The 18,366-nt window shown below is 44.3% G+C and overlaps 1 protein-coding gene across 3 annotated transcripts; it reads left to right on the top strand.

The window, feature by feature from the left end:
• Positions 1-1,216: 1,216 nt before the first annotated feature.
• Positions 1,217-17,294, top strand: DDX24 (DEAD-box helicase 24). Of its 3 annotated transcripts, none has more exons than XM_075426802.1 (9): positions 1,217-1,315; positions 1,687-2,418; positions 5,453-5,830; positions 7,511-7,664; positions 8,054-8,569; positions 10,725-10,800; positions 12,245-12,433; positions 14,911-15,040; positions 16,787-17,294. In XM_075426802.1, exons 2-9 carry the CDS (start codon positions 1,704-1,706, stop codon positions 17,020-17,022), a joined length of 2,394 nt encoding a protein of 797 aa, XP_075282917.1. In that variant the 5' UTR covers positions 1,217-1,315; positions 1,687-1,703; the 3' UTR covers positions 17,023-17,294. The 3 variants fall into 3 exon arrangements, with proteins under 3 accessions (XP_075282917.1, XP_075282918.1, XP_075282919.1); XM_075426803.1 differs by lacking the exon at positions 1,217-1,315 and adding an exon at positions 1,481-1,558; XM_075426804.1 differs by lacking the exon at positions 1,217-1,315 and adding an exon at positions 1,536-1,554.
• Positions 17,295-18,366: the final 1,072 nt, after the last annotated feature.

The raw sequence follows: 18,366 nt of genomic DNA, 5'->3' as shown, positions 1-18,366 counted from the left end.
ACGACCAACACGGCCAGCCCAGGGGACTGCCAGCCACAGCTTGCCTGCCGTTCGCTTTGTTCAGAATACAGGCTGCAGGAGCGAGCAAAGCTGGCAGTAACACTGGCAGGCAGACAGCATTACTCTGCAGTAACCCGAACACTGGAAAGAGGACGGAGCATCCTCCTTCGTTCCTGCCACCTGCTCACATTAAAGGCTGTCTCCTTCGGCTCGCCATGCAGCCACACAGAGAGGTGCCCTTGAGCTCTCAGGGGCCGTGTTACAGCATCTCACAGAATGGCAGGGGTTGGAAGGGACCTCTGTGGGTCATCTGGTCCAACCCTCGTGCCGAACCAGGGTCACCTACAGCAGGCTGCACAGGACTTTGTCCAGGCAGGTCTAGAATATCTCCAGAGAAGGAGACTCCACAACCTCCCTGGGCAGCCTGTTCCAGTGCTCCGTCACCCTCAGAGGGAAGAAGTTCTTCCTCATGTTCAGACGGAACTTCCTATGCTTCAGTTTGTGCCCGTTGCCACTTGTCCTGTTGCTGGGCACCACTGAAAAGAGCTTGGCCCCATCCTCCTGACACCCACCCTTCAGATATTTGTAAGCATTTATAAGGTCCCCTCTCAGCCTTCTCTTCTTCAGGCTGAACAAGCCCAGCTCCCTCAGCCTCTCCTCATAGGACAGGTGCTCCAGTCCCCTCATCATCCTCGTAGCCCTCCGGTGGACTCTCTCCAGTAGCTCCTCATCTTTCATCTCAGTCAAGACCTTGCCGAGAACCCCCCTCGCCCTCGGCCAGCACCCACGCACGCTCTACCTCGGGGCGACTACACAGCGCCCCTCCGCACGGCCCGGCCCGGCTCGCCCGGCCCAGCCAGCCGTGCCGGTGAGGGACGCGACAGGCCGGGACACCGGGCTGATAAGACGCCCGTCCACCGGAGGCACCACCCACTCACTCACTCACCCACCCACTCACTCACTCACTCACCCTTCCTCTCTCCCCTCCGCTCCGCTGACAGGCGGCGCGGAAACCCGCCCGGTACCGCAGCCACTGCCCTCGAGCCCGCGGCTCCCCAGTGCCGGCTGCCCGCGCACCGGCGGGAACTGAGGCCCGGGAGCCCGCGCTCCTCCCCCCGCCGCTGGGGCGCATGCGCAGTGCCTCCTCCCACCGCCCACCCCAGCACCGCCCCCTGGGGCCGCGCTAGCGGGCGCTGCGCAGTGACGTCACGCGGCCATGGCGGCGCCCAGAGGCGCACGCGGCGGGCGGCAGCGTTAGCGGGGCCCCGCGGCCGCTCCCTGTCCCTCGGGCCGTGTCCCGCGGCCGCGCAGCGCGGTAAGCGCCGGGGGGGGGACACCCTCAGCCGGGGGCTGCAGGCCGGAGGGGTCCCTCGGGCCTCCCGCGGGTGCCCGGCGCTCCCGCGTGCGGCGGTGGAGGCCCGGCCGGGCCTGTGGCTGGTGATGCCCGGGATAGGCAGGGGCGGGAGGGCTCCGCGGCCTGCGGGAGTTCGTTCCGGCGACTCTGGTTATAACCCCGGAGCTGTTCCAGGAGCCAGGCTGCAGGCCTGGCCTGCTGTAGGTATAAGGCCATTCATATTAACAGTATTTCCAGAAAGAAAATAATTATGCCTTTCATTCCCATGGGTTTGAATATAATCAAAGTAATCCTCATTCTTTTGATCTGATGCCCTGCTTTTTATCCCCCAGTTTCCTGTTAGGTAAAAATGAAGACCAAAAAAGGAGAGAGATTCAAATCTTCCTTTAAATTGAAACAGAAAGGCATTGAAGTCATTGGAAAATGGAAAACTGTGCAAATCGACCCCAATTTATTTGCTGATGAGGATTTTGGAGATATAGTATGCCTGGAGGAACTTACAGAGTACAAACCAGTAAGTTCTTCCGAAGTGGGGAAAGTAAAAGAAAAGAAGAGAAAGGCTGAGAGTGTTTCAGAAGAAGAGAATGAGGAGGAAGAACCTGGCATCCCTCCCAAAAAGAAAAAGAAAAGCAAAGACACGAGAAGCAAAACAGATAAAAACAGTGAGCATCAAGAAATTGATGTGGTGGTTGACAAAGAGGCAGAGTCTAACAAAATAATCGAAGCAGCAAATTGTGAGAACCATGGACATGTGGCTGAGAGCACTTCAAGCACAAAGGATGCTCCAGAGAAAAAGAAGGTGACTAAAAATAAAGCTTCTCAAGCTCAAGAAGCTCTTCCGTCAGTAACTGCTTCTAAAAAAGTGAAAAACTGGACAACAGAAGTTTTATCCGCCTCAGCTGATCACAAAGCTGATGTGTCTGCGTGGAAAGACCTGTTTGTCCCTGAACCAGTGTTGCGGGCCTTGAGCTACCTGGGCTTTAGTGCTCCGACTCCTATTCAAGCCTTAGCCTTGCCCTCTGCCATCCGGGATAACATGGATGTTCTTGGTGCTGCAGAGACAGGTACAAATCTGTTAAAACTGGTTGTATATACTGGGAGCTTCCCATCTCCCCTCTTTGAATGCAGCTCGTTACGAATTTTTATATGTAGCAGAAGAAGCATTTATGTGTAGGAGAAGAGCTGGTATATTCCTCATATCCAGTACATTAGTAATGATTCATTGGGAAGCATTAAAACTTTGTAACTTACCAACAGTGTGCAAAGCTATGAAGTCTCAATGAGTTTTTATGCGTTTGACAGAAGTCTGTTTTTCTGGTGTTTCTCAAATTGTTTCCTATTTTAGGAACCGTAAGGCGATACACTGCAAAGGGCAGAGTTACTGAAACCAACAGAGTCACGTTCCAGCAGCTGGACTGCTGTGGATGTCCCCGTGCCAGGGCAAAGCAGAGAGCTAGGTTCCTCTGAAGATGATTCAGTACTAGCTTGGAGCAGTAAATAAATATTAGGCACAGTGTTAGGCATTGTGGGTATGGTCTTTTATCATAGCGAGACAGGCCCACGCTGTGCACTGTCTCTGGGATTGCTTGTACATTGTGACCAGCCCTTCTCACTGCTTGTGCTTGAAGTATTACATTGATCCATTAACTAGAGAGGTGCTGTCTCTTGTCCAGCTTGTGATCAGCTCGTGACTTTGTCTTTGAGCATTGGTAGCCTTCGGAAAATTTGTTATAGCTTCTTCTTTACTTACATAGTGCTGCGGAGTCTCAGAGCAATACTTTCTCTTTACCTGTTTTTTGCTGCTCATATGTTTGAAGTTTTGTGTTTAGCAGTGCAGCATTTTTTTTCCCCATAAAAACTAAAAATAGGAAGCACAATTGAAAGCTGCATTGGTTTAAAGGTTTCTTTTGCATTCTTTTCATCTGTTCCAGTTGCTTTATCTCACTGCTTGTCTTGTAAAGCCATTTACTGCTCACGAGCATGAAGGTATAGTAACTAATAAGATACGCAGTTGTTTGCATTTTTATTTTAATTGGAAGCTAGGCTGGTGCTATTAGCTTTAATAAGATTAGAAGGCCCTGTGGGGAGTGTTTTGAAAATGGAACTGAAAATTTAAATGGTGTCTTTGTGCTGCAAAAAAGCACTATTTTGGCTGGAAAGCAAATCCCTCTCTAGCTACAGAATGGAAAGCATGGTTGGTGGCAGGTTGTGTTGTTGCTGTCTAATTTTGCATAACCCTGAGGCAGTAGGACTGCGTTTTGCTCATTTATTTTCTTCTTTCTTGATAGAAAGCCAGGTTCTCTCCAGAAAACCCAGTGGGTCATTGGTGTTCCTGTAGAAACATGAGAGAAGATGTGGGCAGTTGTCTGTTAGGAAGTGCTGCAGCTGGGAGAGGCTGAAACTCTCTAGTTCTTTTTTCTACATCTTACAGCTTCCATTGGCATTTGGCCTGAGATGAAGGTGACAGGTGAAAGAACTGTTCACCTTCCCTTTTGGTAGCAACATAGGGAAGAATGGCAAGATTTTGATATGGCAGTAGATCCCTGTGGAGATCAGATGCAGGGGATGTCAAGGCTTGTTGTTTCTGTAGTGGATCTAACCAGTTCTGGAACTAGTGATTTTTTTTGTTAAGGAAACGGATTTTATATCTGTAAAAGCTTACAATCTAAAACCATTTAGAAGAGTTTGAATTGGCTTGAGCTGGAGTATCTGGGGGTACCAAGATGCACTTTTCTCCTGGGTTTGCAGGCCTGGCTATGGTCTGTGATCTGTGTATTGTGAAGATAACGTGCCCTGTGAGGTGATTATTGGTTTAATTTGTGGGTGAATCTAGTGCCTACAGTACAGTCCTGATTATCACAGCAGTAATCTAGCTGGGTGCAGTACTGACATTTGCACCAGCCAAATTGCATTACATTTAATTCAGGATCAGCAGTGTTCTTCACCTTAAAAACGGATGTTCTGGTAATGAAGAATCTTGTTGTATAAGTGTTCTGCAAGTGCACACTATAAACAGTTTGTGCTTTGAGTGCAGAAGTCATGAGACCTCCCAGACATGCAGAAAGCTGGGGAAGCGTGTGCGAGGACACTTTGTAGCAGTATTGGTCAGGATAATGATGCTGGGCTTAACTGTTTATTAACTAATACTAAGGTTCTCCCCTAAATAGGCAAAATTCTGTGTTGCTGAATTTGGCAGACCCTAATGGGTTTGTAATACGGACAAACAGTGCTCAAGGAATCGAGATGAGATTGCCAGAGGACTGCTTCCCAGCAGTGGCTTATTACAGGAATGGCAGAGTAGCGTCTTGTGCTCTGGATGCTGCTTTTGTGGTCAATGAACTGATACTTGTGAGAACCTTAGCTGGGGTGGATGTGCTGCCAGGCTTCTCCTGACATCTTTATTAGTGACAGATAGTTCAGAAGGGAATATGAGGCAGGGATGTGACTTGCAGTTTGGTAGAGTGAACCCCTGAAATTAAAGTCGGGGGGCATTTTTGTATTTAACAACTCCCTTCTCTCTAAAGTGGATTATCTGTTTTAAGTCAGATTTATGTGTTTCGATTATGAAAATGTGAGCTGGTGATAGATCAGGAAAGTAGACGGTGGAGTATTTCAAAACACAATTTCTTAGAAAGTCGTAAACACAGTACTATAAAGTGAAGATGGAAGCAGATCCTTCAAGTACATTCCAGTTTGTCCTTGGCCTCATTTGCAATTCCTTTATTTGGAGAACATTGATCAGTACTGTCAATTAGGGCATGGTATTCTCCTTACGGGGATACAGTTCTTTAAAAATATCTTGGCTGCAACTGCAGCATTTAAAAACCACTTTCAGAACAAATGAATCTACCTGACCTGCTAGAGATTGGAAAAATACCTGTTCTCCAGAAAGTATGCTATTGGTAGCCTCAAGGAGATGTATAAAGGGAACAAGAGAAAAGATGCTGCTGCTGCAAGTTTCTGGTTTCTAAAGATAAAGATTTTGTCTGTTACAACTGTATGTTTTAAGAACAGTGTGTGAATGGCTGTTGCTTTTCTCATCTTTTCAAATAAATGACTTGTCGGTCTGTATTACTCTTCTTATTTGTTTTTTTTTAGGAAGCGGCAAAACGCTTGCATTTGCAATTCCAATGATTCACTCTGTGCTGCAGTGGCAAAAATCAAATAGCTCGACAAGTAGAAATGACAGTGTTTCTAAAGAGTCCCATCAACATCGTGGTGAAACAAGATGGGAAAATGAGGATGAAGCAGAAAAACTAACCCATCAGCAGGCTGAAGATAGCGGAGATGAAGATGATGCATCTTTCACAACAGGCTGTGTGAAGGTGCTGGAAAACTTCGAATTTGATTCTGTTGACAAGGCACATGCTGTTGGCGCCCATAAAAAGAGACCTCTTTTAGGACTGGTCCTTACTCCCACAAGAGAATTAGCTGTACAAGTAAAACACCACATTGATGCAGTTGCGAGGTTTACAGGTATGTAGACCCCACGTGCCGTGTCCTGGATTACGCTGCGTTTGGATCCTGGCAGTAGTGTTGAGCCAGAATGTGTGCCACGGTTTCTTCCCCATCATAAAACTGGGGTGGCTTTTGAAGGGTTAGGCTTCGTAGTCACTAATATTCAAGAAATGCTTTAGGATTCTTCAGTGAGATGCATGTGGAAGTAAACAGTTAACGTGGGATATTTTGCTTTAAAATGTTTCTTCCTTCAAACAGCTATTGACTCATGCTTTGGCAACACAGAATCAGCACTAGATACCCAGCCACAGCTGAGTTTGTCCTGGTTTTGGATGATGTAGGTTATATATAAAAAATCATTTCATGTTATATACATATTCTGTATTTTTTTTCATAATTTCCTTTTTTGACAGGTACATCAATCGATATAGATACTAGATAGATACCATTTTGCTCTCTATATCAAAAAAAAGAAATTACGGCCATAAATTTTAAGGGTAGAATGCATTGCTAGATTGTCTGACTTACTGCAGTCAGGTCACAGCATATTGCTGGGTGACACATCTGATGAAAGCAATTCCATCCTGTTCCTTTCTATTCCAAACCAGACATCAGCACATCTGTTAGGTGAATGAGTGAGTATGTGAAACTATGCAGGATGGGGAGAACTGGGAAACAACCCCCCAGTCCTTCAGTAGTAGTAATTGTTTAGTTATTGAAGAGGATATGTAGTGTAGTGAACTGCTTTTAAGCACGTCTTCCTTTGGTGTCTATGCGTCCTGCTGTGCTCATCAGTCTACAGCTGATTACAAGGCTAATTTTAACTCCTAGCCTGAAATGGTTGATTTATGTCAGTACAGTTCTGATAGGAGCAGTGCTATTTGTATGTAAAAATCTGCTGCCCAAGTGATGTATAGTTGCTGCAGCAGGAGAGAAAATACGTTTTTTACTGTGGGCTTTCTTTATTGTCTCAAACTTACTTAGAAAAAAAATCCCACCTGGAAGCATGGGATTCCACAAGGTAGTAGGCAGGAGAGATCTCTGGTAGCTTGTATACTGGGGGAATCTTGCACAGTAGCATTGAGTTTGTCATGGGCCAGTGTATTCTTTGAAGAAGCAGGGTGAAGTAAGCCACGTGTGGAGTCTGTGTTTCCAAAGCTAAATTCTTTTTTGTACCTTAACAAACTGCTTAAAGCTAACTTAAGGTCTCTGTGCTACTGTGCAGTCCAGAGCATCATTAACTGAGAGGGAGCATTCTTGTTGGGATTGTCCCATAGCAAATGAGCAGTTATTAGCAAGACAAGCATTTCTCAGTCTTCTTTGTGGAGGGCCTGCTGGTTATTCATAACAGGAACATGCTTGCTTGTGCAGATAAAGTTGACGTAACATGAGATTCTGAACTACGGGTAGACAAAGCTTAACAGCTGTGGAGGACATAGGTGGTTCTTCCTGCTGTTGGAAGACAGGTGCACTAAAAGAAAGACTACTTTATTTTTGGTATCTAACTGTAATGAGGATTTTTCTGCAAAATTGAGGTCATTGCTGTGTTCAGTGTTATATAAACCCCCTGAAGTTTCCTGGCAAAATGCTTCCTAGAAGTTGCAGTATAGACTTTTTAAAATAATTCTTTGAGTGGCTATATGTAAAGATGTTCACTGATAAATTAGTGAGATAAAAACTATTATTTATATGTTCTAGGCATTAAGACTGCAATTCTAGTTGGAGGCATGGCTGCACAGAAGCAAGAACGTGTACTGAATCGAAAGCCAGAAATTGTAATTGCAACTCCAGGCCGTCTGTGGGAGTTAGTTAAAGAGAGACACCCACATCTTTCAAATCTTCGGCAGCTCAGGTAAAGGTGCCTTTTAGAGTAACTGCTGGATACTGAACTGGACATCACTGTGTACTGATTATGTTTACTAGCTGATTAAATAATTTAGCCTACATAAGATCACTTACTTCTTTGCCAGAGTATTTTGTTGAAATGCGTAGTGATGATATTGATGGAGGGAAATGTCAATTAAAGCCAGTAGCAAAAACTTCATTTTTCCTTCAGAAATCTGTTTTTTCAAAAAGAAATGTGGAGTGCTACTGTAGCTACCGCAGCGTAGCTGGTGTTCCTTTGGGTTTTACATGCAGAACATCCCTTAACATGTTTAGCAGGAAAGATTCTTTTGAAGTGTATCGGATTTGTATTTATCTGCGAAAGTGCATTTTTACTGTGTGTTTTCTATTTGACAGGTGCCTTGTAATTGATGAAGCGGACCGAATGGTTGAGAAAGGTCACTTCTTAGAGCTGTCTCAGTTGCTGGAAGTCTTAAATGATTCACAGTATAACCCTCAACGACAGACTTTTGTTTTTTCTGCCACTTTGACTTTAGTCCATCAGACTCCCACAAGAGTTTTACAGAAGAAGCATGCTAAAAAGATGGACAAGAAGACCAAACTAGAATTGTTAATGGAAAAAGTAGGAATAAAAGGCAAACCCAAAGTGATAGACTTAACGAGGAAAGAGGCTACTGTTGAGACTCTGATGGAAACCAGAATCCACTGTAATACAAACGAGAAGGACTATTATCTCTATTATTTTCTTCTCCAGTATCCAGGAAGAACCATGGTCTTTGCAAACAGCATAGACTGTGTAAAACGCCTCAGTTCTCTCCTCACAATCTTAAATTGCGATCCTCTTCCTTTGCATGCCAACATGCACCAAAAGCAAAGGCTGAAAAACCTGGAAAGGTTTGCTGAGCGAGAGAGGTGAGTTGATGTTTTCCACTTCCTAGCAGAGAAGAAAAGAAATTGTGTAAAGGGTAGTGGGGCGAGGAAACAGCTCTTTTAGAGTGGGAGCTGGATGGGGGAGTTAGCTGGGGATGTGAGTCCTCTGTTCATGAGCCCAGGTTGTCAATGGTTAAGGGTGAGGTTTCACAGGATGGTTGAGGTGATGAACTGAAGCGAGTTCAGTGGAAGGCCACCAAGATGGTCAAGAAGCACTGGCTCTGCAAGGGGAGAGTCTGAGGGCATTGGGTTTATATCACCTGGGAAAAAGGCTTTGTGGGGACCTAATGGCAGCCATCCGGTATCTTAAAAGAAGATTATCAAGAAGATGGAGCTGGGCTCTTACAGTGGTGTATGGTAGGTGGATGAGGGATAACAGGTGCAAGTTTGAAACGAGAAATTCAGGCTGTATGTAAGAAAGAGCTTTTTCTGTGTGAGGACAGTCAGGCATTGGAACAGGCTGCTCGTTCTTGGAGATTTTTGAGGCTCAGTTGGATAAAGCGCTGAGAAACATGGTCCAGCCTTATAGCTAATCCTGCTTTGAGGAGGAGATTGGACTAGAGGCCTCCTGAGGTCGCTTGGAGCCTGAATTATCCTGTGGTCTGACAGCTCATTGCTGCTGAAGGAGCTGTCACTTGCCCTGTTGTCAGCCATATGGTTTTATAACCATCCTGCACACCTCTCTGCCCCTGTGCCCAGGTCCTGCAGCTCATTTGAGCCTTCTGTAATTTGGTTCATCTCACTAAGCCATCAGAAAACTAACCACTTGTTGCTGGGTAGGGGTTTTAGATGAATCACCTTCCTGAGAGTCCAGGTGTCCTAGAGCAGTGTGAGAGGAGGGGCAGTTGAGCCTTTCAGCAGCAGTGGGCAGCTGGGTTTACCCTGGCAGGCCTGTCCTGCCATATTAAGAATTATTGTTTCCTGCTGGCTTTGGGATGGCCTTTGTGAGGAGGCTGGTGGTCTCAGTACTTCCATGATCCAGAAGCCTCACAGTTTAGTTCTGCTGTGAAGTGCTGCGTGCTGTCTGACTGCGTGGGAATTTGTACCTTGGTAATCAGCTCAGTCAGGGAGAGCAGAGGTTGAATTGCTGTGATAGATCTGCAGATCACTTGGCAAAATGTCGTGTGAATGGCATTGGTCTAGGCCAGACGGAGCGTTTTCAGAGACTGCAGATTTTCAATGCAAGAAGAAATCTATGAGACCATCTATCACGGCCTCATGCAGATTGCAAGCTGTGGAATTTTCTCTGTTTATTTCTGCTTTGAACCTTGTAGCAATGGAGTATGCAGTCAGATGCCATAAAATCTTAACAAATTCCCGTTACCTACAAGTAACTCATTTCAGTTGCTGGGAGATTTTTTTAAAAACAAATTGTTCAATACCCTAGGGAGACTTTTGTCTCTGTAGTAGACTGCTTATATAAAAGAATGACTTTTTTGAGTAGTGCTTCATTTCTAGGGGTAAGGAGAAACACTAATTGTCAAAACAGAATCCTCCCCTTTATAATTCTAGCTTTTAATTTACTGAGGGAACTTACTTGAGTGCAACTTGGTAGAAGATATTTCAGCCCCAAAAAGCTGCCAATTAAATCTATGATGTTAATAATGTGATTTTTCTCAGCTGGTGAAACTTGTAATAACCTATCTGTCCTGCCAAAAGATCAACTGTGTTGTTAATGGTCTGGTCATACCAAGCTGAAGATATTTTTTAAACGCAGCCTGGGCAGAGCACTGAGAAATGTAATGAAGGGGAGCACACTCCCCTGCCAAGTGATTGGATTAGGTCATTGAACAGTGATTTGCGCTAGCGTTCCTGTGAATTGGGAGAGAATAAAAGCATAGGAAAACAGGATCCAGCAAGGTAGTGAATTTCTTTGTTGGAGACAGAGTAGACCTGCTGAAGGTAACATTTGCATTTTTTTCTTTTGCTTTAAGAACTGCTGTTTCAAGACTGCCTCTGATGTAATAATGGGTATAATTTGCTGTAAGGGCAAACAAATGGCCTTTCCAGCAGATGATACGGTACAAATCTGTTCCTTAAATTGCTGTGGTAGAATTCCAGGTCACTGTGTTTTATGTTCCTTGGCAGATGGTTTAGTCTTCAATCTTATGTTTATTAAATGTTATCACTTTCTCAGCTGTGTCCTCCTGACAACAGATGTTGCAGCTCGTGGTCTTGATATTCCCAACGTGCAGCATGTCATCCACTACCAGGTTAAACATTTTTTATGTTTATGCTTTTACTGTTTTGGTTTTGAAATGAGCTTTTGCTGATCCAAACCATGAACACTATAAAGCTGTTATTTTCAGTCCTGTGTATAGTATAATCCTGAGTATTGAGATTTAATCATTATTAATTTAACTCTCCTTAGTGCTTTGTACTTAAGGATCTCATTGCTGCAATGACTGACTGTAGTAGGTAGCACTTCATGAATGTGTCATTATATATCAGGAATGACATAACAGATAAGATTGGGTAAGGAATTGGCTGGATGGTTGCACTCGAAGAGTTGCGGTCAATGGCTCAATGGCCAAGTGGAGACCAGCGGCATGGACAGTGGGATGGAGTGCACCCTCAGCAAGTTTGCTGATGACACCAAGCTGTGTGGTGCGGTCAACATACTGGAGAAAAGGGATGCTATCCAGAGGGACCTTGACAGGCTTGAGTGATGGGCCCCTGTGAACCTCATGAGGTTCAGCAAAGCCAAATGCAGGGTCCTGCACATGTATAGGGGCAATCCCAAGCACAAATACAGGCTGGGTGGAGAATGGATTGAGATCAGCCCTGAGGAGAAGGACTTGAGGGTGTTGGCTGATGAGAAGCTCAATATGACTTGGCAATGTGTGCTCATAGCCCAGAAGGCCAGCCGTATCCTGGGCCACATCAAAAGCAGCGTGGCCAGCAGGTCAAGGGAGGGGATTCTGCCCCTCTGTTCCGCTCTGGTGAGACCTCACCTGGAGTCCTGCATCCAGCTCTGGAACCCGCAGCACAAGAAGGGGATGGACCTGTTGGAGCAGGTCCAGAGGAGGCCACAAAAATGCTTAGAGGGCTGGAACACCTCTCCTGTGAGGAAAGGCTGAGAGAGTTGGGGTTGTTCAGCCTAGAGAGGAGAAGGCTCCAGGGGTGATGGCTTTAAACTGAAAGAGGGTAAGTTTAGATATAAGAAAGAAATTCTTCCCTATGAGGGTTGTGAGGCACTTGAACAGATTGCCCAAGGAAGCTGTGGATGCCGTCTCCCTGGCAGTGCTCCAGGCCAGGTTGGATGGGGCTTTGAGCAACCTGGTCTAGTGGAAGGTGTCCCTGTCACCATTCTGTGATTCTCCTTGCTTTTTGCTTAACTTTGATACCCAGAGGTGTCAAAAGGCTCAGCCCTGTTACTCTTTTCTGAGGACACATACAATTTTTTCCTGCTTTGCAAAGGAAGTGACAGCGGGTCAGAAGTTAGGAGAGACTCACAAAATATTATGCAAGGAAGAATACTGGATCAGAGAACAAGAAAGTGTCTCTAGACTTTTTTAGTTTACCTTCAGCTGTGTTACATGCAGTGTACTATGTGTATCTAAAAAATAATATTCTCTGGTAGCCTCTTGGCAAAAGCATGACAGGCTGCTGCTAGCTTTCCATGGCCATCTTCATGGTTTTTCTGAATATTTGCAGGTCCCTCGTACTTCTGAGTTGTACGTACACAGAAGCGGCAGAACAGCCCGAGCTGCCAATGAAGGCCTTAGCCTGTTGCTGATTGGCCCTGATGACTTGATCAATTTTAGGAAAATTTATAAAACATTGGAGAAGAGTGAAGAGCTGCCATTTTTCCCAGTTGAAACCAAGTGCATGACTTCTATCAAGGTAAAGAAACCACAATCTCTTTGCAGCCTGAGTAGCTGCTTGCTTACTTGTGTGACTGCTTTGCCCATCACGTTCTTTCCAGGGTTCAGATGAAATTTGCTCTTCAGAACCTGGATTTGAAAATGAAGTTAATCACACTATCTTTTTTAAGCAATATTTGTGATTTCTTCTCAATAACTGGCCCAAGTTTATGTTCAAACAGAAATATTACTTACGTTTTTCTCCCACATTGTTATGTAGAGCTGCTGCTCACTAGATTCCCAGAAACAGTACAGGGACCAAGTATGTTTTGTGGCTGGGGAGCTGGGACAGCTCTGTTACAGGTGTTGCTTAAAGCCTCTTGTGTTAGGAACACACTAGAGAGCAATAGCAGGTCCATGGATTTTCAGTGGTATTCATCTGCCTCTTCTCAGTCAAAGTAGTGAGTTATCTGCTTTTCTGAAAATTCCTATACTGTGAGGCCACAGCTGCCACTGAACCCTGTCAAACCAGGTATGTTCCTTTTCTAGGTTATTGCCTGTTTTAAGGAGAATTCAGTCATTCACTAACTCGCAAGATAGACATGGTTAAGATTTACAAATCAATATATTTTAGACAGCATCTAGTCACTGCAGATTTTCTACTTCTCGTATAAGAGGGCGTGTCGTGCCTCAGCATTCACTTAACAGTTTGGGTGACATCAGCCATGTACAAATGGGACATATTTAAATACTGCGTTTGAGAGCAGTCCAGCTGGGGTTGGAGTGTCTGAATGCACAGTCATTGAGAACAGGAGAAAAATGCAAGCAGACAGATAATGCAGCAGATATCTTCCTTATGATATTCTGGTTCATGCTTATCCAGTTGGCTTGGACTGAGCCCAGAGTCCACCCCAGTGGCAACAGCAGTATCCTCACCTTGGGAATAATGTCAGCAAGTTTCAAAGCCAAAGCTTTCTGCAAATGGGGTATTTAGCATGAATCTTTCAGGAGATGCAGCTTTCTGAAAGAGGAAGAAAATCAAAGAAATGCTTCCACAGACTGATTTTGCTTCTCTTGGTAGTGACAAAGAGAATTTCATTCCCCCTCCCCCCCTAATCTTTCCCCCCGCCCCCCTCCACCCACTAAATGTTTCTGGTTCCTGAAGAAAATCTGTTGTTTTTAGAGTGTTTCTTCAGAGGTCCCTTCTGTATTTCTTGATAAGTAGTTCTTGGCTCTTATCATGCTCTGTCAATTAATGGGCAAATAAATATTGTTCCCACACTTAAATCTTCCTGCCCCCATCTCACGATCTTCTCTTCTATCCATAATAGTTCTCCTTTCCCCAGAAAAGATGTCTTTGTAATTGTAATTACAGGACTCCAGCCTCCTAGGCCCTTCACATGGTCAGGTCTCATTTACACTTTGCCCTAGGCTTAATCACAAATCTATGGTTGTTGGGACTAATAGTGCTGCTGGTTCTTTATGTCTGTCTCTCTGCCGTGCTCCTTCTCTGGTTCTGCATGCCTTCATTCAAGTTCAGGAAAAGTCTTGAAGGTATTTCACAGTTGAGAGGAATAAAATCTGTGAACCAGGGTAGAGGAGAAACCAAAAGAGGACTGAAGTTTTACAAAGGTGGAAAAACTATTTAAAATTTCTTGTAATGATCTAAGGAGAAGTGACTGACTTGTTTTATTAGTCAACTGCAAGTTTAATTGCGTCTCTCTCTGTGTTTTTATTATCCTGGCAGTTCTGACTGGTGCTGTAAGTGTGTAGCACCAGACTATTCCCTTGGGGTGGTCAGGGTGTCCTGCACAGGGTTTGTTTTGTGCAACCGCAGGCATGTTCCAAAGAGCAGAACTCGCTGCTGGGTTGATTATTATTTACTGTCAGTGCAGATTTTCTTTCCATAATGAATTAGTTATTTAAGGCAGCTTGGCCCAGCCTGAAGGCTGCAAGTGAGGTTGGGTTTACTGGACATCTTTGTTCCACCTGCGTGCAGCTGGGAAGAAGGACAGGACATTTTGTCCTGTGCCTGAACAAGATCAGGTGCATTTCTGAAAGCATGAGTAGCTCCTTCTGTACGGCCTGCAGGGGCTTACTTCAGAGTGGGACGAAGCTAGCGGCTGCCCCTTATTGCTGAGGCTCGTAACTTTAAGATCTAGTTGTACTATGTAAATGTGTAACTTAGAAGTGATTGGTATCTGCATCATGATTTGTCCTTGATGCTCCTGAATTGTTTGTAATGATTCGTTTAAAGAATGAGGAGTTAACATTCAGGCGTGTTTAGTAGTTGAGATGTTTTAGAAGTCAGAGTCTACTATGGATCTGAAGAAGGAAAACACTTCAACAAATGCTGACATGTCTTTATTTTGGGGGGGGTCTGCTGGGACAGCAGGAGGGAACAAAAGTGTCTCTGCACCTCAGTTGCATTGTAATGCATGCTTTCAAACACTGATTCTGCTAAAGTGCGCCACATGTAAGCCTGATTATAATGTCTAAAATGTACTTTTGTTGCAGGAGCGGATGAATTTGGCACGGGAGATTGAAAAGGCGGAATTTTTCAACAGTCGGGCAAAGCAACACAACTCCTGGCTCCAGCAAGCTGCAGAGGCTCTTGAGATTGATCTCGATGATGACATGTTTATGGGCAAGTAGAAGTGCTTGTTTATGGGTATGCTCAGTTGGTCCCGTAACACTGATGGCCAGAAGCAGCCCCACCATGGCAGAGGGACTTTTAAAACCTGCAGGGCAGAAGGGGAAGGAAAGGAGTGCCATTACTTAGTGCATGGTGTTGCTGGTGTTTTCAGGATGATTGTGCAGTAGATAGCACTGGAGCAGAGGGAGTGAGGTGTGACTATTCTGGCAAGTTGCAGACAAGTCCACCTGTCACAGGACAAGAACTGTTTAGCTTCTGGCAAACATTTTAGGGTAATTTAAAAGCCCAGTATGTCCTGCTTGAGTCTTGTCGCCTCTGTGTCAAAGAAAAAGCTGTTTCTCCACTTCTGCTTATCTCTCCTACCTCCCTGTAGTCAGGCAGCAGGACAGGAGCCTGACAGCTCTGTGTGGGAACACCTAGCAAAAACCAAAAATTATGTGACCTTTGTGTGGGTTAAATGGCCAATACTTATATTCAAGTTGCTGAGGTTTTTCATGGTGTGTTAAAAGTAAGTAATTTATTACATTTTTTAAATTAAATGTTCTGCAGGCTGTGCCTGAGGAAATGTGTAGGGCTGTACAACTACAGGTGCCTGTTAGTTCAATGCCATGCAGCTTTGCACTGCTTAGATGCACTGTAAAATGCCACGTTGTGTTTGAATTTTAGGAGCTGAAGGTATGCTTTCCTACCAGTTCTTTGAAGGCATGCTGAACAGGGCTCACTTCAGCTTAAGCTGTCTCTAACCAGGTAGCTGCTGAATATGCAGATGCCTTAATTTTGAAGCATGCGCAGATGAATTTTTTTACTTCCTTTATTCGTGGCTGCACTAGCTTGTTCTCAACCAGTTTGCAAGCAAGCAGTCATCGTCTCTGTCCAAACTGTTCAGGAGCGCTCTCAGATAAATAACACTCAGCTGTTTTGTTTTGACATAATCTGAGTATGCTGTGCTTTGAAATGAGTTTCAAAACAGCACATCCCGTCCCAACTAAGTTGTGGCTCTCGAGTGAAGCACTTTCTAATTGCCACCCAGAATCTTGCCAGATCCATGCTTTGAAATACATTCAGTCTCCAGTTCTTCCGTGGCTTGTTGGAGACCAATTAAAATCTCAGTCGTTCCTCCGATAAATGAAATGCCTCTTACACTGTTACAAATGGTTTAGTAATGTCCTTTCAGTTTGCGTTACAGAAACCTTGATTTCGTTTAGTCTCTCCAGTTCAGGCCTCTGAGCCTATTAACTATCTCCCATCTTTTCTATGCCCTTCTTTCTCCTATGTTATTAAATTTGAGCACCTCAATGTTTCTAATGTATAAGGAGGAAAGGGATTCCTGTTTTACAGGTGTTGAAATGAGGCACACATACAGTAACGAAATGCACAGAAGAAGCTTCTGCCTGAGCTAGAAGCCCTGGGTTAACACCTTACCTTCTGGGCCCCCTTTGCTTTTGTTCCCGAGTCTGTTCTGGGTTGAGAGCCAACTGAGTGATTCACCAGAATGATACTTGGCCTATAGTTACTTAGTAGTCAGGATTCTGCATGATCTTGCTATCTTGTGGGGAGCATGGGTGATGTGAAAGTGTCACAGATGACTGGAAGACTGTATAGGAGTTGAGTGACCTCGTTAGAGAGAGAAAGTTGAAATTAGCATCTGCCCCTAGCACTGCAAAAGCCAGGTGGAAAGAGGCCAGTGCAAGTTCTTCTCTTGTTGTAACATTCTATATCTTTGATTTCTGCCCCAAGGAAGAAAACCTAGTGAGCAAGAAGAAAGCCAGAAGCAGAAGATGCTGAAGGGGATGAAAAAACAACTAAAACATATGTTGTCCCAGCCGCTGTTTAAAGTCCTTATGAAAACCAAATACCCAACACAGTCTGGAAAACTACTGCCGCCTCAGACATCAGTGGGCATTTCAGAATCTGCTCTGGGTACCGTGTCCAAACAACAAGCCAAGAAGAAGAAATCAATGAAATTAAATTAGATAACTGAGCAAGATCACTCAGTGTGACGGAAGCAAGGACAATACTTATCAAGGCTGTCAGTGCTTATGGAGGAACTCAGCTAGAAGACACGTAGTATCAAGAGGATGTTGCCTGTGTCTTGGTTGTGCAGGCACAAAGCAAAATGTTGATTTAAAGGGCTATGCTAACATGCGGTTAGTTACTGTTGAGTCTTGTCCTGGATCTTGTTTTCTTACGTTCTTACTTAGTTTTTCTTACTCTCTGTATTAATAGAAGTTAATGAGTTTTGAAATATCTTTGTTTGTTACTCCTTTTTGTGAGATGAGTAAAAGTTACTGGGTGAAATTTACAGTGGGCATACTCTAATAATAAAACTTGATTTGAATTTTAATGGCCTGAAAGGACAGGGGAAGGTAGGCTGTATACAGTCCGAGTACAGTCTGAGTGGGTGATAGTGGGAGATTTGGCTTTTACTGCAGCCAGTTCAGTGGGAAAGGCAGCAAATATAGGTAGTGTTACCAGCAAGTCTGCAATTCTGGTTATGGAAATCTCTCCCAATATTCTTTCTCCTTTGATAAGATTTCTTGGTTCTGTTCTCTGCTGGGTCTAACTCCCTTACTCCTGTGTTAAAATGTTTTAGAATGTGCAAAAAAAGTCAAAGTGGCAATGGGCCAGGACTGACCTTGGGAAGTGTGTAGATTTTTGAGGAATAAGTGTTGCTACTCAGTGTTTTATTAATTAATATTTGGAGCTAAGTCTGTATTTAAAACATGTTAGAACCCTGACCTTTGCTTTAATGGAAAAGATGATGATGTTGTGAAATGTCATTTTTGAAGAGTGCTGCCTGGTAGTCATGCTTTTAAATCATTTTAACCTAACCTGGGCAAATATTTTTTAAAACCATTTCTACAAATATGTGAGAAAAATATATTTTGAATTTTTATTAGATTATATCAGCTGCGAAACCCAAAGTCTGCGTCTGTTTTCAATCACATGAGATTTCTAAATTGCTAGTAGCTGATGCCCTGTGCACTTAGCAGGCAAGGAGAGGGGAAAAGCACCCAAAAGGCAAGACACAGCGGTGGGATCTCTATTGATGGGAGCACAGGGAACTTTCACCTGCCATCGCTAGATTGGGCTGAGTTTTTGTCTTGTACAGCATAGAACCAGTGTCACTGCCGTGACAGAAGGTGCCGATTTACTCAGCTAGTTAAAAAGAAATTTGTTAGTGGAGTTGTATGCCCCCTCCAGCCACTTACCAGTTATGTGAGAATAGCAAACTCTTTACTCCTTCATGTATGTAAATAATTGAACACACACACACACACACCCCGCCCCAGTCTTTGGAGGGCTTGTCTCTTGCT

The sequence above is a fragment of the Opisthocomus hoazin genome, chromosome 7 (assembly GCF_030867145.1).
Source record: "Opisthocomus hoazin isolate bOpiHoa1 chromosome 7, bOpiHoa1.hap1, whole genome shotgun sequence".
Taxonomy (NCBI): Eukaryota; Metazoa; Chordata; class Aves; order Opisthocomiformes; family Opisthocomidae; genus Opisthocomus; species Opisthocomus hoazin.
The sequence above is the reverse complement of the archived record's forward strand: the minus strand, read 5'-3'. Positions and strand labels throughout refer to the sequence as shown.